At 43.4% G+C, this 17831-nt stretch overlaps 1 protein-coding gene and 1 long non-coding RNA gene across 3 annotated transcripts in view; both read right to left on the minus strand.

Moving 5' to 3' along the window:
* Ube2h (ubiquitin conjugating enzyme E2 H) overlaps window positions 1-5110 on the minus strand; it is a 106588-nt gene extending 101478 nt beyond the window's left edge. The window contains exon 1 of one of the 2 annotated variants that reach the window (XM_021730377.3): window positions 4591-5110. In XM_021730377.3, coding sequence (XP_021586052.1) covers window positions 4591-4643 — 53 coding nt within the window. In that variant the 5' untranslated portion in view covers window positions 4644-5110. The remainder of the gene's footprint in view (window positions 1-4590) is intronic. The other variant, XM_005331109.5, reaches the window with a different exon arrangement.
* Window positions 5111-9108: 3998 nt separating this feature from the next.
* Window positions 9109-10004, minus strand: LOC144370332 (uncharacterized). Its single transcript, XR_013430314.1, has 2 exons — window positions 9784-10004; window positions 9109-9401 (listed from the first exon to the last, which is right to left on the minus strand). It is a non-coding gene; the product is annotated as an uncharacterized LOC144370332 (long non-coding RNA).
* Between the last annotated feature and the right edge of the window lie 7827 nt (window positions 10005-17831).

Consider the following 17831-nt stretch of genomic DNA (forward strand, 5'->3'; position numbering starts at 1 on the left):
CAACAAAATCCCAAAGTTGAAATCAAAAACAAATGGTTACACATTTTAATGTTTGGTTTTGTTTCAGGTTTTTCAAAGTATATTTTAAATACCCCACTGCACACTTTTTTCTTTTTGGTGATGGTGCTGAAGATCAAGCCCAGGGCCCTTGAGCATGGTGGACAAGTACCAATAAGCTACATCCCCTAGCCCTTAATCTTTCCATGTAATTAACATTCTGAAACTAAATACAAGTTACCCAAACAGCAAGGTGATGCATGCAGAGCTGACCTGACACAGACTGTTCTGATTTAAAAAAAAAAAAAAAAAAAAAATGTTGTTGTTTTAATTCCATAAGCATCATGACCACTTGCACTGAATTTTCAGTACTACCCCCCCAAAAATCCATGTCTGGACTGGCACAAAAGGGGTGTTCAAACATTAAATTTGTTACAGAAACCCTAAAGCAATTCTGTAAAACTCATGCCATTTGTAAGTACAGTATACACTGCCCCTTTCATCACTGTTGAAGCTTTTGAGAGGGGAGCTTACATTTCTTACTTTTGAATCCCTCCCTATGAGTCAGTTAGGTACATTTGAAGTAGCATATCCTATTTTGTTACTGAGCTCTCTCTGAAAAATAGAGTCTTTGAAAACTCTTGGTATTCTAAGTTTCCAAATCTTACAACAGTATCAAATATGTGTATGCCACGTCTCCATTATAAACAGATCTGCTTTTCTAGTCTTAATTTTCCTGAACATTTCTTATTTGCTAACAAGTCAGGTTTTCCTATTATTACCTCTTAAAAACACACTTTGGTCCAGCTCACAAGGTCTCCCCAGCCCCCACCTCTTTTGTATGTAAACACACTCTTGTCACACACTCCATCAGCTGTTTAGTAGCTCCACCCCTCCTCCTTTTCCGGGTAGTAACAGAGCAACCAATGAGCTGCAAGGAGCTCTGCCTGCGGCCTTTTGCCTGCATACGCTTTTCCAAAACAAGCAGCTCTAGCCTTCAGCAAGGGCCACTGGTTCACAGATAAAAGGATCACCAGGGCTGTGCAACCGGGTGAAACGAGTAACCCCCACCAACAAGGAAACCCATGTAATCTGAGCTCTTTGTTCCTCCACTGGGGAGAACTTAAACCGATATTCCTTTAGGGCAAATCATGCTTTAAGGTCACCGGAGTCCCAGTTCTCAGGCAATCTAAATCAGCGAGTTGAAGATGGAAAACCTCGGAGGTTGCCAGGTTGAGAACAGCACAGGATCACCAATCCACCTGACTTTGCAAACAAATGGCCACACTATTCCACAGGATTTGGGCTAGCTGCAAGCTCTTGGATGTGGACACATTACTACAGCACTCAAAAGTCATGTAAAGCAGTTTCTAGGCTCCTAGGGAGGTTTGCACAACCCTTAAGCAGAGGATCAGAAAGGAAACAATGAATGAGTCAGAGTTTCAGAGCATAATCGCCCAGCAGATTATTAAGTGCATCAGTGCAAAACACACTCACTCCCTGCATAACTTGGGAGTCAGCTCTCCTCCTACCAACCCGTCACAAAAGAAATATCACTGACCAAAAAACAATCAGAGATGGTATCTAGCAAGGTGGTAGAAAGCAGTGGCCAATTAGTTACACATTCTCTTCTTTCCCTACCCCCACACCGCTACTTTCCTACTATATAGGTTCCCTGCCAGGCTGTAAATCCTGATGGTATAATTATGCTCAGGAGACAAGACAAAAATGGGCTGAAACAGGAGATTGAAATGAAACCAGTTATCAGCCTCTACACCAAGGAAATCATCAAGGGGCAGTGAGGGCCAAGGAGTAATGTAAATTCCTTCAGACCTTTTATTTCCACTTCCTCTCCACCATCTTTCATTTCCAATCCTTAGCCCTTTCACACAATCATACTATTTTAGTAATGGGTTGCAGAATTTTCCCTTCAATTTTTTACTAAATATATCTTACTAAAAAATTGTGGGCCCCATTTCGGCCTACTAATGTGAATTCAAGAGAGAAAGGAGGCCACAAAAATCACTCACCCCCACAACATACACACACACACACACACACACACAAAAGGAAAGCAGAAAAATTTTAACTTCCAAACTAAATTACACCAGAAAATAAACACAAAATAAAGATAACCTCTGGCTTTTAAATACCCAGACTATTATCCTCCTATCTAAGAGATCTACAATTTTAAAGCGCCTCTGGGGCCGGGGATGTGGCTCAAGCGGTAGCGTGCTCGCCTAGCATGCGTGCGGCCTGGGTTCGATCCTCAGCAGCACCACATACCAACAAAGATGTTGTGTCCGCCGAGAACTAAGAAAAAATAAATAAATGTTAAAATTCTCTCTCTCTCTCTCTGTCCCCCTCTCTCTCTCACTCTCTCTTTAAAAAAAAAAAAAAAAAAAAAAAAAAATAAAGCGCCTCTGCTTTCTTTTGTCAGCAAGAAGGAAGGTGGGGAAAGAACAGAAGGCCAATGCATCTTTGCCTTTCTTCATCTTCTACTAAAAATAAGCTATGAAATAAGCCACTTAGGGGGAGGGAAAAAAAGACACCCTGCTGTTCTTTGTCTGTTTTCCTCTCCCTCTCCACCCCCCCCACACACACCCCAGCTCCTAAATGCGGTAATCATTCTAGATGCCACAACTACTAAATGAACAAAAGGCACTGTATGGAAAAGGCATCAGGTCAAGTTAGGCCTCACTCTTTATCCTCGATTTTTTTTTTAATCTCTATATGTACATAATTTGAGGCTCTGACATCGATCAAAAACAGCTGGAATTCTCTCCCTCACTCTATCCCAATTATCCCTTAGGTAGAAATTTGCATTAGGTGTGACAGTAACTCTGAAGATAAAAATAACTCAAGACTCTGCCACCATGTCATTTCCTAGTTTCTAAACAAAAATAAAACCCCAAACTGCTTTGTGTAAAATGTACACACAGTATTAGAAGTTTTCCTGCAAACTTATGAAAAGCCAACTTTACTAGTATCATTCACACATTTACAAAACAATCACAGCTACAAACAGCTCAAAGAGTTGCTTTCACATGTGTCTAGACATATTTGGTACATTATTATTTGCTGCTCCCTAATCCCTGCTACTACTCCCACCCCACCCCCGAAAAAATTCTAAACTTGAAACCCTAGATTTAGAAATTTATCAGGTATTCCTAATTTCTAGCCAATCTCTATCCCTAGCAAGGAGAAAACACCTTTTTATTCCTGAAAAGGTTATGAAAAAAAATCTCAAGAGCCCAGGCAACTTCACTCCCATCCCCCACTTTCATATCATATACAAAACTACTTTTTAAAAAAACTTTACCAAATTCCATACTAAGCATTTGACAATCATCATTGATCTCTACAAAGAGGTAAAATAGTCGATCAAAAACAGTAATAAAAGAAGTAATTCACCTGAAGAATCTAACCAAACAACTTGAGTTATATAAACAAAACCCTGCAACAGGGGGAAATGGAGGGGGGATGGGGGTGAAGCAGAAAGAGAAACAGGAGACAGGACTTTTTAACTGCCTTTCACAAGCTACCGCCCCCCATTCCCTCTTCCCCCTCTCCCTAGGGATTAGCTATTCAGAACAGTGGCTCACCCCACCCTCTAAATTCTCCCTCAAAAAAAAAAGAATCCCTTGATTTGTCTCAGGAACCTTCGCGAATTTCTCTAGCTGGTCATGAAATAATCAGTCTGGCCTCCAACCAAAACCACTGCCTGAAGGACTCTTATCAGTTACAGCTTTCCCACTGCAACCTGGAGTTTATAAGTTGGGGGGAGGGGGACAGGAAATAAAGGGTGTCACTTGGCAAGACAGGGCAGGCAGTCCAAAAGAGCCTGACCCTCACTGAGGGAGTTTTGCTCAAAAGGATAGTACAGGGACTATTTTGACCAGGAGCTCGTCTTTCTCTCTTTCCTCCCAGCTGTCAGATCCACAATATGGAGGGTGGCTAGCTGGAGGGCCTGGGGGTCCTCACCGCATACAACTATGGGTGGGAGAGGCTTTGTCAGATCAGAAAGCTTAACAGGACTCTCTGATTTAAAACACACAGAGCTCTTTATTAGAAGAGGGGCCCTGAGCAGACTACTCTCTTCCTAATATAGAAAGGAATTAGGGATAAAGGAGGTCGCTTTAGTTACCCCAGTTCAAGAAGCACTGAGCAGAAGGAATGGGGGCATCTCAAGAGAGAAAGGCTTCCCTCTAGGGAATTTCTACCTTGAGTACCTAAATCCAGGGTGAACAAACAGGAAAGAAAAACCCTGAAGATGCTTCGGTAGTGAAAAGAAAAAAAAAAGGAAAGAAAAAGCCGTTTAAGGAGTCCAAACGTTGTGGAGGAAAAGTCACGGGCTCTGGGGATGCAGAGAGAGAGAAGCAACACATTTCGGGGTGCTGCAGATAAAGAGGAGCTGAAAAGGCCCTGGGCTCCTGGGAGGTGCCAAGGAGCCGCCGTAGGCACTGGGGGAGGGAGGGCGACTTGGACAGTGGCCTCGAGTGCCCCAAGGCCCTTTCTTGGGTTTCAGGGGTGCCCTTGGCATCCCCACACCGCCCCCACACGCAGCTCGAATTCCCCCTCCAAGAAGGATACAGCTTGACCACGTCCGTGTCCATCCGCCTCTTGCCTGGACTGGGGGATGACATGGTGTCGCCGCCGCTGCCTCCCCGTCGCCTGAGCCGCCGCCGCCTCTCTCCCTTCCTCGGCCGGTCTGTCACGGGCCCCGGGCCCCGGCTCTGAGGAGCCCGCGGCCGCGCCGGCTCCTCGGCGGAGGTGGCAACCCCCTGCGGTCCTCTCGGGTCCCGTCAGCCGCCGCCGCCGCCCCCCGCACGGGGAAACACCGGGCACTGTCCGGCCGAGTGGGGGTGGGGACCCCGCGGCGCCCGGCTCGGGCTGCCCTCTCCGGCTGTGGTTCCGCCGCGGCCAGGCCCCGGCTCTCCTCCGCGCGGCGCGGCGCGACGCTCCCTTCTGCCTGCTCTAGCTCGCACGTCTGCCCGCCCGCTCACCCTCTCTCCGGCTCCTAGCAGCCTCCACGACAAGCGGACGACTCCTGCTCGGTCGGCCTCTCTACCCCAGCCTCGCTCTGGGCGCCGTGACGTCACAGAGGTGACGTCATCAGATGGGCGTGCTTGGTCGTGGAAGAGGTGGGGCGCCGCCGCAGCGTGTGCTTTCCCAGAGCATTCTGGGAGATGTAGTTCCTCTTTCTCTCGTCCTCTCAACACTCTGCCCCTCCCCCAACTTCCCCACACACTTCATCGCTTAACTGTCGTTATCATCATCATAAACGATAGTAGTAAATAATGGAAATATTATTACATTTACCTGTTTTACGATCCTCCTTGTTACATGCTGTTAAAAAGGCTACTTGGCTCTGGGGGAGGCCAAGGCGTCAATTACTCAGGTGCCAAAAGCTAGGAAAATCCCACATAGGCATGTTCCCTACACTCTGCTCATTAGTGGGGCGGAGAGAATTTGTTTGCAGGAATTGTGGACTATGGCAAGGGTTCCTCAGAGATTGCAAACTAGGGTTCGTTACCCTCCACGTGTACAGATAGGGCCACTATTTCAAGGACTAGAGTCAAGGCTGCAAGGTGCAAAGGCTAGAAATAATTGAATGCTAACGTCTTCGTTCTGCAGAGTTTGAGGTAATTTCCCAAACTGAGTGATTGATGGAAATACCCCAAATATGCTGTAACTCAACACAAAGACTACTTTGCCCTGCAAACTCCTGTGCCAACCTAATAGACTCCTTCATTCATTCAATAACTATTTATTAAGCACCTTCTGTGTGCCATTACTTAGCTGAGCATGCTATGGTGGTGAACCAAGATTAGATTTACATGGTCCCCTCAGTATGGATCTATAGTGTAAGCATTATCTGGGAACTTGTTAGAAATGCAGAATGTTGGGGCTGGGGTTATGGCTCAATGGTAGAGCATTCACCTAGCATGTGTGAGGCCCTGGGTTCGCTCTTCAGCAAAAGAGCGAAATAAAGATAAATAAATGTATTCTGTCCATCTACAACTAAAAAATATTTTTAAAAAGAAAGAAAGAAATGAAGGATGGAATTTCATCTCAGATCTACTAAGCTAGAATTTGCTGTTGAACAAGGTCCCCAGGTGACTTCAATGCACAGTGAAATTAGAGATATTGTTCTACAAGGCACAGAGGAGTCATATTGAACCGAGAGCCCAACCAGACAAAAGGATCAGAAAAGGGTATTCAGGTATCTCCCCTATTTAGATCAGATTTTCAATGCCCTCTGTTTTCAAAAGTTTTAATTATTTCCTTGCTGATAAGTACGCTTGTACTTTGTCATATCAGGTGCCATGAGTTGGGTCCCATTATGTAAACACACACACACACACACACACACACCTGAAGCAACAGCAATCTGCTAAAGTTGTACATCCTGTGATTCCATCTCTCTAAAAGACCAGCTTTTTTAAATTATAACACATATGTAACATAAAATTTATCATTTTAACCATACTTAAGTGCACAAACAGCATTGAATAAATTTAATGTTGCTTAATCATCTCTATTATCCATTAAATATTTTTATCAATCAAAACAGAAACTCTGTACACATTAAACAATGACTCCTCATTCCCAATTCCTCCCAGCCCTTGGTAACCTCCCTTCTGTGTTCCAAAAGAGATGGCTATTTTAACTGCTTTTTCTTATTGCACATGGTGAATCTGTCAGAAGTAGGACAAGTCTGCATGAAGAGACTTCCAACCCCCTCTATTTGACCACTTTACTAAGGGGAGATAAAGATGGAGTGGAGATTTGTCTTCCTCACTGTGTCTTCTCTAAGCTCCCTGGGTTTCTGTTGCTGCTACCTCCTCTTTCCCGCTCTCCTTCACCTGCTTAACTCCCACTCCAAGGCTAAGATGGTGGTTCTCAAATTTGAGAATACTCCACAATCACCTGGGGAACTTGTTAAGTTCACAAATGTCCAGGCACCTTCCCAGGGAATTCCAATTCAGAAGATCTGATGTGGGACCTGAACATCCCTGTCTTTAACAAGCTCCTCAGATGGTTCTAATACAGACTAAAGTTTGAGAACCACTGCCTTTAAGATTCCAATAGGGGCTGGGATGGTGGCTCAGTGGTAGAGTGCTTGCCTAGCATGCATGAGGCACTGAGTTCTATCCTCAGCACCACATGAAAACAAACTATTATATCCACCTAAAACTCAAGATACATAAATAAATATTTTTTTAAAAAAAGATTCCAATAGGCATCATACTTTGAGAACACCTGCCTGACCATGCAGGTAGTTAAGTATGCCTATGGTGTCCTATACAAATAGGTCAGGGGGCTGGGGATGTGGCTCAAGCGGTAGCGCGCTCGCCTGGCATGCGTGCGGCCCGGGTTCGATCCTCAGCACCACATACCAACAAAGATGTTGTGTCTGCCAAAAACTAAAAAATAAATATTAAAAGATTCTCTCTCTCTCTCTCTCTCTCTCTCTCTCTCTCTCTCTCTCTCTCTCTCTCTCACCTCTCTCTTAGAAAAAAAAAAAAAAAACAAATAGGTCAGGGACTGTGTACCCTCCATTCCTCATTCTCACCTGAGAGGAACAGTGTTGCAAGTTTAGAAGGCATCATTTGTAGATGAACAGAGTATAGAGTCCAAAACAGACAAAAAGAGGGGATACTTGAAAAAAGAGGATGAGGGAGTGGGACCTAGGCATGTTCCTTGGCTCTTTATTCTTCATTGATACTGTAACTGCTATGATCTAAGGACTGGGCAAAAATAACCAATGTGTCAGTGATGGAGAATATGTGAACAACACTGGAGAAGGTGGGACTGCTGTATCTTGAAATGCAGCGAGGTGTGGTCTCCAAGCTTGTGGAAACAGAATAGTCATGGGAAAGGAATCATCCTAAAGAAGAGTTACTGTGTCTTTAGGAAGCATTTTAGCTCTGGACTACTTGGGACAAAGCTGCCTCTCCCTGCTCTTAATTATGCCTCAGTTAATTGCATATATCCTCCCTGGGCCTTAGTCTTCTCATCTGTAAAATGTGGCTCATAATGCCTTACCCACTCAAGTGGGTTGAAGGAATAAATGGAAAAGATGAATGTGAAAGCCCCTTGTAAACTATAAACTGCTTTCATAAAGTTAATGTGAAGTGTTGATTGCAAGGTATGATGTGGTAATGATGCTGGTATTATTGTGTAACTATTACTATACAATCAATACCCCATTTGTCCCCTCATATCATTGAAGAAGAAAGGTATTCATGGGGAGGGGAGCTTTTGTTTTATCTTTTTGCAAATGTCATAACTTCACTTCTCTCCATGGCCAAAGTATATTCATATTTTTTATGATACACCGTTTCTCTCTGGGCATTTTGCCATTTATTCCCTCATAAATCTACCTCCCCTATTCCAACTTCCTCTTCCCTCCCCCTCTGTGATCCTTCCTTCCTCTTTCCAGAACTACAGAGGACTCCTACGCCTGCTCTTGAGGTTGAAAAAGGTGCCCCAAAGCAGAGCCTAATGGCAACCCTGCTTTTACTTGCTTTAGCTTAAGAAAAGTGGCGCTCCTCTTTAGCAGAGGCTCGTTGTTTGTTCTCTCCCTTTTCCCCTGGTGTTTCAGCCATTCAGAATGTCAATAATTTACTCTAAGACAACACCGGGCCTGGGAGTGTCTGTTTATATGTGTGTGCTCACAAAACGGTGCACCGGAATGAGCCATGTTCTTCCTTATCAGGTGCGCCCAGGGGTGACTACAAGACAGCAGCTGTCCGACCCTGCCTGACTCACTAGTGTTGCAATCTGGGAAATGTATTTCAGGCCTGTTTATCTCTGCCCAAGGCAGGGCCAAGCTTGACCCATGGGGCCTCTGAACTCAGGAGCAGCTTCTCCAAAGCAAGAAAATAGGCCTGGAGAGAGTATAATGCTTTGAGCGTGACACTAGACAGAACAAGATGACCCTGGTCATTTGGTCATTAGTGGAAAGGCCCAGTCCAGAATCTACTCTGTCTCCAAAATTACTTGTTAAGCCCTCTAGAACCAAAGTGAATTTATCACTGTCCCTGACTGGTGGGAAAACCCCCAGACACAGCCTCCTCGTTCCATCCGATGGTTTCTTCTCAGAAAAGAGGGGATTTGTTGTTGTTGTTTTTGGTTTTTTATTTATTTTTTATTCTAATTTGTTATATATGACAGCAGAATGCATTAATTTCATATTACACATATAGAGCACAATTTTCATATCTCTGGTTGTACACAAAGTAGAGTCACACCATTCATGTCTTCATACATGTACTTAGGGTAATGATGTCAATCTCATGCCACCAAGAGGTTTGTTTTGATCTGGTCCACTGGCATCTGGGATCACAGGTGCAGACCCCTCCCAGAAGGTCATCATATCAGCAGTTTCCTTGCTGCTGTGGAAACAGAAGCTCAAGACTTATTGCAACTCTTCTCCATGTGACCTTGTCACAGTGTGTCCCCAGAGAAGCAGTAAGGAGAGCTCAGGAACATGCAGCACAATTCAGTGATAGCTTGGAGACAGAGAGCCCCTCTAGTCCTGGTTCTACCTGTTACCAATAGAATCTTGGGCCAGGTCACCCAACCCTTAGGCCTCAGTTTCCTCATTAGTAAACAGGATGACAGCTTCTGTACTCCCTTTGCCTGGATCCAACAGGAGATGTTGCAACCCTGACAGTGCTAGTCAGATGGAAGGTATGATCCTATCCTCTCCCCTTACCACATCTCCACCCCAACACCAAACCTCAAGGAAGGAGTGAGCTTAGAAATATCACACACCTGTATCTAGGGAGCGCTCTCCTTGTGCCAGCTTGCCCTGGTTGTAGCCCTTGCTTTGCTGGTTGCGGCCTCCGGCATTTCCTTTGTTGCTGTCTCACCTCCATCTGGACCTTGGAGGCCTCAGGCCTCTGCTTCTTATCTATAGGTGAGCCCCAGGTGACCTCCTCCAGTCTCAGCTTTAACTGCTGTTGTTGACTGCCTGCCTGACCAGCGTTCCTGAGAGAGGTCCTCACCCCTGAATTCCAGATATGTACAGCTGCTCCTGTGGCATCTCCTCATGAGCCAGAATAAACTTCAGATACCTGCCCCCCACCTCTTCTTCACATAGTTTTCTTCATTTAAACAAATGGCAACTATTAAGCTGAGATATATGAAACCGCCTGTTGTTTTGTTTTGTTTTGTTTTTTGTGCTGGGGATTGAACCCAGGGGTGCTTAACTACTGAGCCATATCCCCAGCTCTTTTTATATGTATATATTTTTTGAGACAGGGCCTTGCTGAGGCTTGCTTTGAATTTACAATCCTCCTGCTTTCAGCCTCCCTAGCCTCTGGGATTACAGGTGTGCACCACCCGTGAAATCATCTCTTAAGGTTAAGAACGGTTAAATGTTGACCATTTTGTTTGGTTTGACCTAATGCACCTTTTTCTTCTGACAAATCAAGCGTCTCAGACTATGATGCTTGACTTTTCTCTTCCTCTAACCCCTACAGCCAATCATCAGGAAACCCTGAAGGTCTCCCATCAAAATATATCCAGTATCTTTCCCCCACACCCCATCAAGCTACTATCATCTCTCAACTGGATTGCTCTAGTTAATCACTTCCCAGCCAGCCTCCTCCCTCCAACGCCCATATTGACTCAGATAGAAACCCGCTATTTTTAAAATTCATAAGTCAGATTCTATCCCCACCACTTTTCAAAAGCCCCCAGGACTTCCCATTTTATGCTGTGCAAAGTCAAACCATCACAGGCTTCAAGGCCCAACAGGAGCTGCCCTACTCTTTTCCCTCAACCTCTCCTTTCTAGCCACACCGGCCTTCTTGCTGGTCCTCAAATACACCAGCATGCTTGGGTCTCAGGGCTCTGTACTTGCTAACTTCCCAGCCTGAAGCATGCTCCCCCAAATAGTAAAATAATTAGAAAGCACATCTTTCTAATTCCTGGGGGTCTTTGCTAAAATGTTACCCTCTCAATAGTTCACCTGAGCACCTTATTTAAAATTGCAGCCTCCAGTCTATCCCAATATCTCTTCTCTTGACTTACTACCATCATGTGTGTGTGTGTGTGTGTGTGTGTGTGTGTGTGTGTATTATTTTGAGACAGAGTCTTACCAAGTTGCTGAGGGCCTCACCAAATTGCTGAGGCTAGCCTCAAATACTTGATCCTCCTGCCTCAGCCTCCCAAGTCGCTGAGATTATACCTGTGTACCACTAAAACCACCCCTTTTTATTTTTTGTTTTGAGAAAAAGTCTCACTAAGGTACCAAAGCTGGCCTTGAACTTGCAATCCTCCTGCTTTAGCCTCATGAGTAGCTGGCATTATAATTAGAGACAGGGTCTCACTGAATTGCTTAGTGCCTCACCATTGCTAAGGCTGGCTTTGAACTCACAATCCTCCTGTCTCAGCCTCCAGAGCCACTGGGATTATGTCATGTGCCACTGTGCCCAGCTAATTTGTTTATTTTTATTTTTTTAATTATTTTTTTTAGCTTTAGGTGAACATGATATCTTTATTTTTAATATTTTTATGTGGCGCTGAGGATTAAACCCAGTGCCTCATGCATGCCAGGCAAGTGTGCTACCACTTGAGCCACATCCCCAGCCCTAGTTTGTTTATTTAATACAGGGTCTCACTAAATTTCTGAGGCTGGCCTTGGATTTGTGATCCTTCTGCCTCAGCCTCCAGAGTGGGTGGGATTACAGTGCCTGAGGTTATCTAGAATGACAGAAATTTTTGTATAATAAGCACCTATTCTGTTCCAGGTGCTGTAGCAACATGTGTTATTTCCTAACAGCCTGGCAGGACAGAGGTTATTTTGCCTGTGGAACAGACAGAAAACCTTAAGTTCAAAGAAGTCCAAATAACTTGTCCAAGGTTATACAGACAGTAAAAGGAAGCAACAGGATTTGAATTCAGGTTCCCAACTTCAAAGTCCATGCTTCTTACAACCTTCTACGTCACCCTATTTGTTAACTCAAATGAAAAACTTAATCTGTAGTTGATTATAAACTCATTATGTTTAGTTCCTCACCCAAATTCCAGCTCCTTCATGACCAGGAAGACTTCCAGGTCATTCTAAGCCAAATTAGGTTTCCTCTAAAAGAACAAGTCTTTGCCTTCCTCTGGTGTTCTGTGACTTAGCAAAGTGACCATTGGGACAATTGCTCAAACTAATCCCTTAGACTCTCCCTTTTCCACCAGCAAAACCCATGACACCCCCTTACTCATATTTGCCAAATCTGAGCCCTCTCCCCACATTGCCACCTAACCTGTTACCACCCTTTTTGCAGTAAATCCCAACTGGCCTCTCTAGTCCCACTCTTGCCCACCACGACTTCCACCCTTACCCCGCAGTCCAATCTTGACCCAGTAGACAGAAAAAAAATTTTTTTCTTAACTTTTTAGGCATAAATCCTAGGTATAAGTGGGTCCAGGACCCCCGTGGACCTTCAGCACTTTCAGTTGCCTAAATCCTTTCCATAGAAAGGCACAGTATTTGTGTACAGCTTACACACACCCTCTCTCTCCCCCATTTTATGTACGTATGTATTTTATTTTATTTATTTTTTAAAGATAGAGTGAGAGAGAGAGAGGGAGAGAGAGAGAGAATTTTAATATTTATTTTTTAGATTTTGGCGGACACAATATCTTTGTTTGTATGTGGTGCTGAGGATCGAACCCCGGGCCGCACACATGCCAGGCGAGCGCGCTACCGCTTGAGCCACATCCCCAGCCCCTTATGTACATATTTTAAGATACAGACTTACTCTGTTGCTCAGGATGGTCTCAAACTGCTGGGCTTAAGGGATCCTCCTATCTCAGCCTCCCCAGTAGCTAGGACCATAGGCACATCACCACACCCAGCCTTCCCAAAACTTTAAGCCATTTCTGTATTACTTATAATACTTAACACAATGCAAGTGTTATATAAATAGCTGTGTAAGGAATAATGATGAGGGGAAAATGTCTATGTATATATTCAACATAGACATGACTTTTAGTCATTTTTACTACTGAGCTACACCCAGTCCTTTTTATTTTTTAGTTTGAGACAGGATTTGTAAGGCTGGCCTTGAAACTGGGATTCTCCTACCTCAGCCTCCTGAGTAGTTGGGATTACAGGCACACACCACCACACCTGACTCAATTCATGATTGTTGATAAATTCACAGATGCGGAACCCATGGATATGGAGATCCTATTATACACTTACGTTTATGTGCTTACAAGGCACACATGTGCTGACTGCATATATACAGTTCTGCTACTATTTCTCTTTATGAAGGTATAGTTAATAAAGCCAGACATGGTAGTGCATGCCTGTAAGTCCAACTATTCAGGAGGCTGAGGCAGGAGGATGGCAAATTGTAGGTCAGCTTGGGGAATTTAGCAAGATCCTGGGTTGTAATCCAGTACAGCAAAAAAGGAAAATGTGTGTGTATGTATACGTATGTGTGTGTGTGTGTGTGTGTGTGTGTGTGTGTGTGTTACAGATAGATAACATAGAAGATAGATAGACCTTTTTTAAAAAAGTTCAAATCACTCTCAACTCACAGCTGTTGCTACCTCAGGACCTCTGCACTTGCTGTTGCCTCTTTCTGGCTTATTTTATTTTATTTTAGGGGTGGCACTGGGGGTCAATCCCAGGTCCTCCTTTTGGTTTGCTTTTGTTTTTCTTTTGTTTGTGTTTTTGGTTTTGATTACTTTTTTTGGTAATTTTTAATAACTTATTTGTTTAAAAATAATTTGTTTTCCAATACTAAGAATTGAACCCAGGGGCATTCCACCAGTGAATGAATCCCTTTTTCTTTTTAATTTTGAGACAGGACAGCACCATGCTAAGTTGCCCATGCTGGCCTTGAATTTGCCATCATCCTGTTTCAGTCTCTCCAGTAGTTGGGATTATAGGTATGCACTATTGCACTGGGCTGGCGATTTTTTAAAAATTTTTATTTCAAAATATTTAAATATACTTTAATATTATTAGAATAATGCATTGACTACCTAAATTAAATATCTGTCATCAATTTTAACAACTGTTAATATTTTGCAGAATTTACCTTATTTACATGTAGGGGTGTGTGTGTGTGTGTGTGTGTGTGTGTGTGTGTGTTTTGTCTTGTTTTTTGCTAAACCTTTGCAAAATAATTTGCAAATACCAAGCTGTTTTAGTTTTATCTACCTTAACACACATATTAAAAATAAGAACATTTTTAACTGGGTAGGGTGGTGGCACAAGACCTCCACAACTGAGCTATATCCCCAACACTTTTTATTTTTTATTTTGAGACAGGGTCTTGCTAAGTTGCGTGGTATAGCCTTGAACTTGCTATCCTCCAGCCTCAGGCATCCAGGTAGCTGGAATTAGGTGTGGGCCACGGCAACACCTATAATCAGTTCTTAATGACCTCTTATAGTGCCATGTTTTTTAAACCAGGGTTCATTAAAGGTTTACATAATGTGTCTGGATTTCTATCTCTTTGGTCTACTCTAATCTAAAAAAGTGCCCACTCCCACTCTCCCCACCTGCATTTCAGGTGTAGCCTTGAAGTTTTGAAGTAAAAAGCAAATTGTCTCAAGGAACCTCTATATTATCATTAACTATTGTTTCTTTATAGTGTCATTTAACTTCTTCTTCTCTTTTGTATATTTCCTATGTAAAAAAGCAGATGTAAACTGGGTGCCAAGGCCCATGCCTGTAATCCCAGCGGCTCAGGAGGCTGAGACAGGAGGATCACGAGGTCAAAGCCAGCCTGAGCAACTCAGCAAAGCCCCAAGCAACTCAGTGAGACCCTGTCTCTAAATAAAATATTAAAAAGGGTTGGGGGTGTGGCTCAGTGGTTAAGCACCCCTGGGTTTAATTCCTGGCACACACACAAAAAAAGAAACAAAAACAAACCAGATCTAAAGCCTTCGATATACTCAGGATAAATATTTGGGGCCAAATTACAATGTTTGATAGGTCATGGTTTGTGCTTGAGATTGTATTGCTTCACTGGAAATGTACCCTGCCAGGTTGTCCCTCTGGAAGAGATGCTAAGGTTAATCACTTGATCAGGGTGGTGACCAACTGCCCAATCTCTCTATTGATGCAACATCTATTTTCCCTTTGCAGTTAGTTCTCATCCTAGCACTTGCCTCTTGATTGCATACATGGTTGGTTGATGGTACATATCTATAGCTCACTTTTGTTTCGGATTTTATGAATCCAGAGCACCTGCAATAAACTTGACACAGAGTTGGTGCTCAACAAACATACACTCAGTTGGGCGCAGTGGCGCATGCCTGGAATCCCAGCAGCTTGGGAGGCTGAGATAGGAGGATCTTGGATTCAAAGCCAGCCTCAACATCGTCGAAGTGCTAAAAAATTCAGTGAGACCCTATCTCTAAATAAAATACAAAATAGGGCTGGGGATGTGGCTCAGTGGTTGAGTGCCTGTGAGTTCAATCCTAGTGCCCACCCACCCCTCAAAAAAAAATAATTAAATATATGTTGAATGAATAACCAGCACTGTGCCTGCCTCCATTCATTTTGGCATTGGGTTGCTTACACAGGTGATACAGAATGATGGTTTGGTTATCCTCTGATTGGCCATGTATTGATAATCATTAAAACTGCATTACAGCTGGGCACGGTGTAATCCCAGTGACTCAGGAAACTGAGACAGGAGGATTGCAAGTTTGAGGCCAGCCTTGGCAATTTAATAAGACCCTGTCTCAAAGTTTAAAAAATTAATTGAAAGGTCTGTGGCTACTGCTCATTGGTAGAGCACCTCTGAGTTCAGTCTCCAGTACCAAAAAAATAAAAAGTGAAACATAAAGTGGCACAATAGATATACGAAGTTTATTGTGCTGGCTTCTCTAATGTTGTGGGTTTGAAATATTCCATTATACTCTTTTTAAAAAGAATGATATGGGCTGGGCACACCTGTAATCCCCGTGACTCAGGAGGCTGAGGCAGAAGGATCACAAGCTTGAGGCCAGCTTCAGCAAATTAGTGAGGCCTTAAGCAACTTAGCAAGACCCTGTCTCAAAAAAAAAAAAAGAAAAATGGCTGGGGATGTAGCTCAGTGATAAAGTGTCCCTGGGTTCAATTTCCAGTACCAAATTAATTAATTAATTAAAAATTAAAAAGAATGAGTTGGGCATAGTGGACACTCTTGTAGTCCCAGCACTTGGAAGGCTGAGGTAGGAGGATTCCTTGAGCTCATGAGTTTGAAACTAGCCTGGGCAACACTGCAAGACCTCATCTCAATAAAACAGAATCCGGTGACAGCTCACGTAATGTATTTGATTTTACATCTGTAATGGTCTGCTGTGATCTAAAATAGCCCCCTCATAGGGCCATCTCAAAAAAAGAAAAAGAATGAGGCTCTGGGAACAAGATGATTTGTTTGAATCATGGCTTAACCTTTTACTCTCCCTGGCTTAGTGATCTTGGGCAAATTGTTCAACATCTCTGTGCTTCAATTTCCTCTGCCAAACAGGGCTGACCCACTCTGACCTGATTTTCAGAATTAAGTACTCAAATATGCATAAGTATCATTACATATTTAAATATCTCTTGAAAGCACAATCTGATTTCTCCAACTAGTCAGGAGACAGAGATTACAAACTGCATTTTATATTTATCTTTAGTTTGAATCTCCCCGCTCCCTATGCTATGTGTACAATAGGCAGTTAATAAATGCTTACTAGTGATTAAATGAAAAGTTCAACTCTGCCATGCAGAAACTTGTACACAGGTGTTTATAAAGCAGCTTTATTCAGAACAGTCAAGAAGTGGAAATAATCCAACTCTCCATTAACTGATGAACGGATAAATAAAATGTGGTGTGTCTGTGCAATAGAATATTACTCAGCAATAAAAAGAGAAAAAGTACAAATGCATGCTACAACATAGGTAGGTGCCGCTGAAAACATTATGCCAAATTATTTGGGAGAGGTACTGGGGGTTGGAAATTCAACCCAGGGGAGTTTTACCACTGAGCTATACCTCCAGTCCTTTTTATTTTTTTTCTTTTGAGACAGGGTCTTAATAAGTTGCTTAGGGCCTCACTAATTTGCTGAGACTGGCTTTGAATTTGTGATCCTCCTGCCTCAGTCTCCTGAGTCACTGGATTACTGGCATGCGCCCCTGCACCTCTCAACATTATGCCAAATGAAAGAAGCCAGTTATTTGTGATTCCATTTCTATGAGAAATCCGGAGTGGAACTATCGATAGAGTGAGAAAGTGTACTGGTCATTGCCTAGGGCTGACAGGTTGGGGAGAATCAGGAGGAAATGACAGCTAAGGGGTGCTGGAGTTCTTTTTCAGGTGATGAAAATGTTCCAAGATTGATTATGGTGATGGCTGCACAGACCTGTGAATATACTAGAAACCACTGAATTGTACACATCAAGTAAGTGAATAGTATGCTATGTGAATTATATAGCTCAATCAAGATATGTTTGTGTATTTGTTTATTTTTTAAGACAGGGTCTCACTGTGTTGCCCAAACTGTCCAGGAACGCCTGAGCTCAAGTGACCCTCCCACCTCAGCCTCCCAAGTATCTGGGAATACAGTGCATACTGCCACACCTTGCTTAAAGTCCTTATTATTATTATTATTTTTTATAAAGAGCTCAGTGGTAAAGCACTCTTCCTGCAAAGCCCTGGGTCCCCAGCACCACAAAAACAAACAAAGAGCAAGAGTAGAGTATCTTCCTTTCCTTTGTGGCTCCAGGTCCCAGCAGAGACAGATGTTGACACAGTATCCTACACAATGTCCTCTCCTTCTTCTCCCCTTCTCTGCCTCCCCTCCCACTTTGGGCCAGGCAGAGTGGT

This window comes from Ictidomys tridecemlineatus, chromosome 2 (assembly GCF_052094955.1).
Source record: "Ictidomys tridecemlineatus isolate mIctTri1 chromosome 2, mIctTri1.hap1, whole genome shotgun sequence".
NCBI classification, from domain to species: Eukaryota; Metazoa; Chordata; class Mammalia; order Rodentia; family Sciuridae; genus Ictidomys; species Ictidomys tridecemlineatus.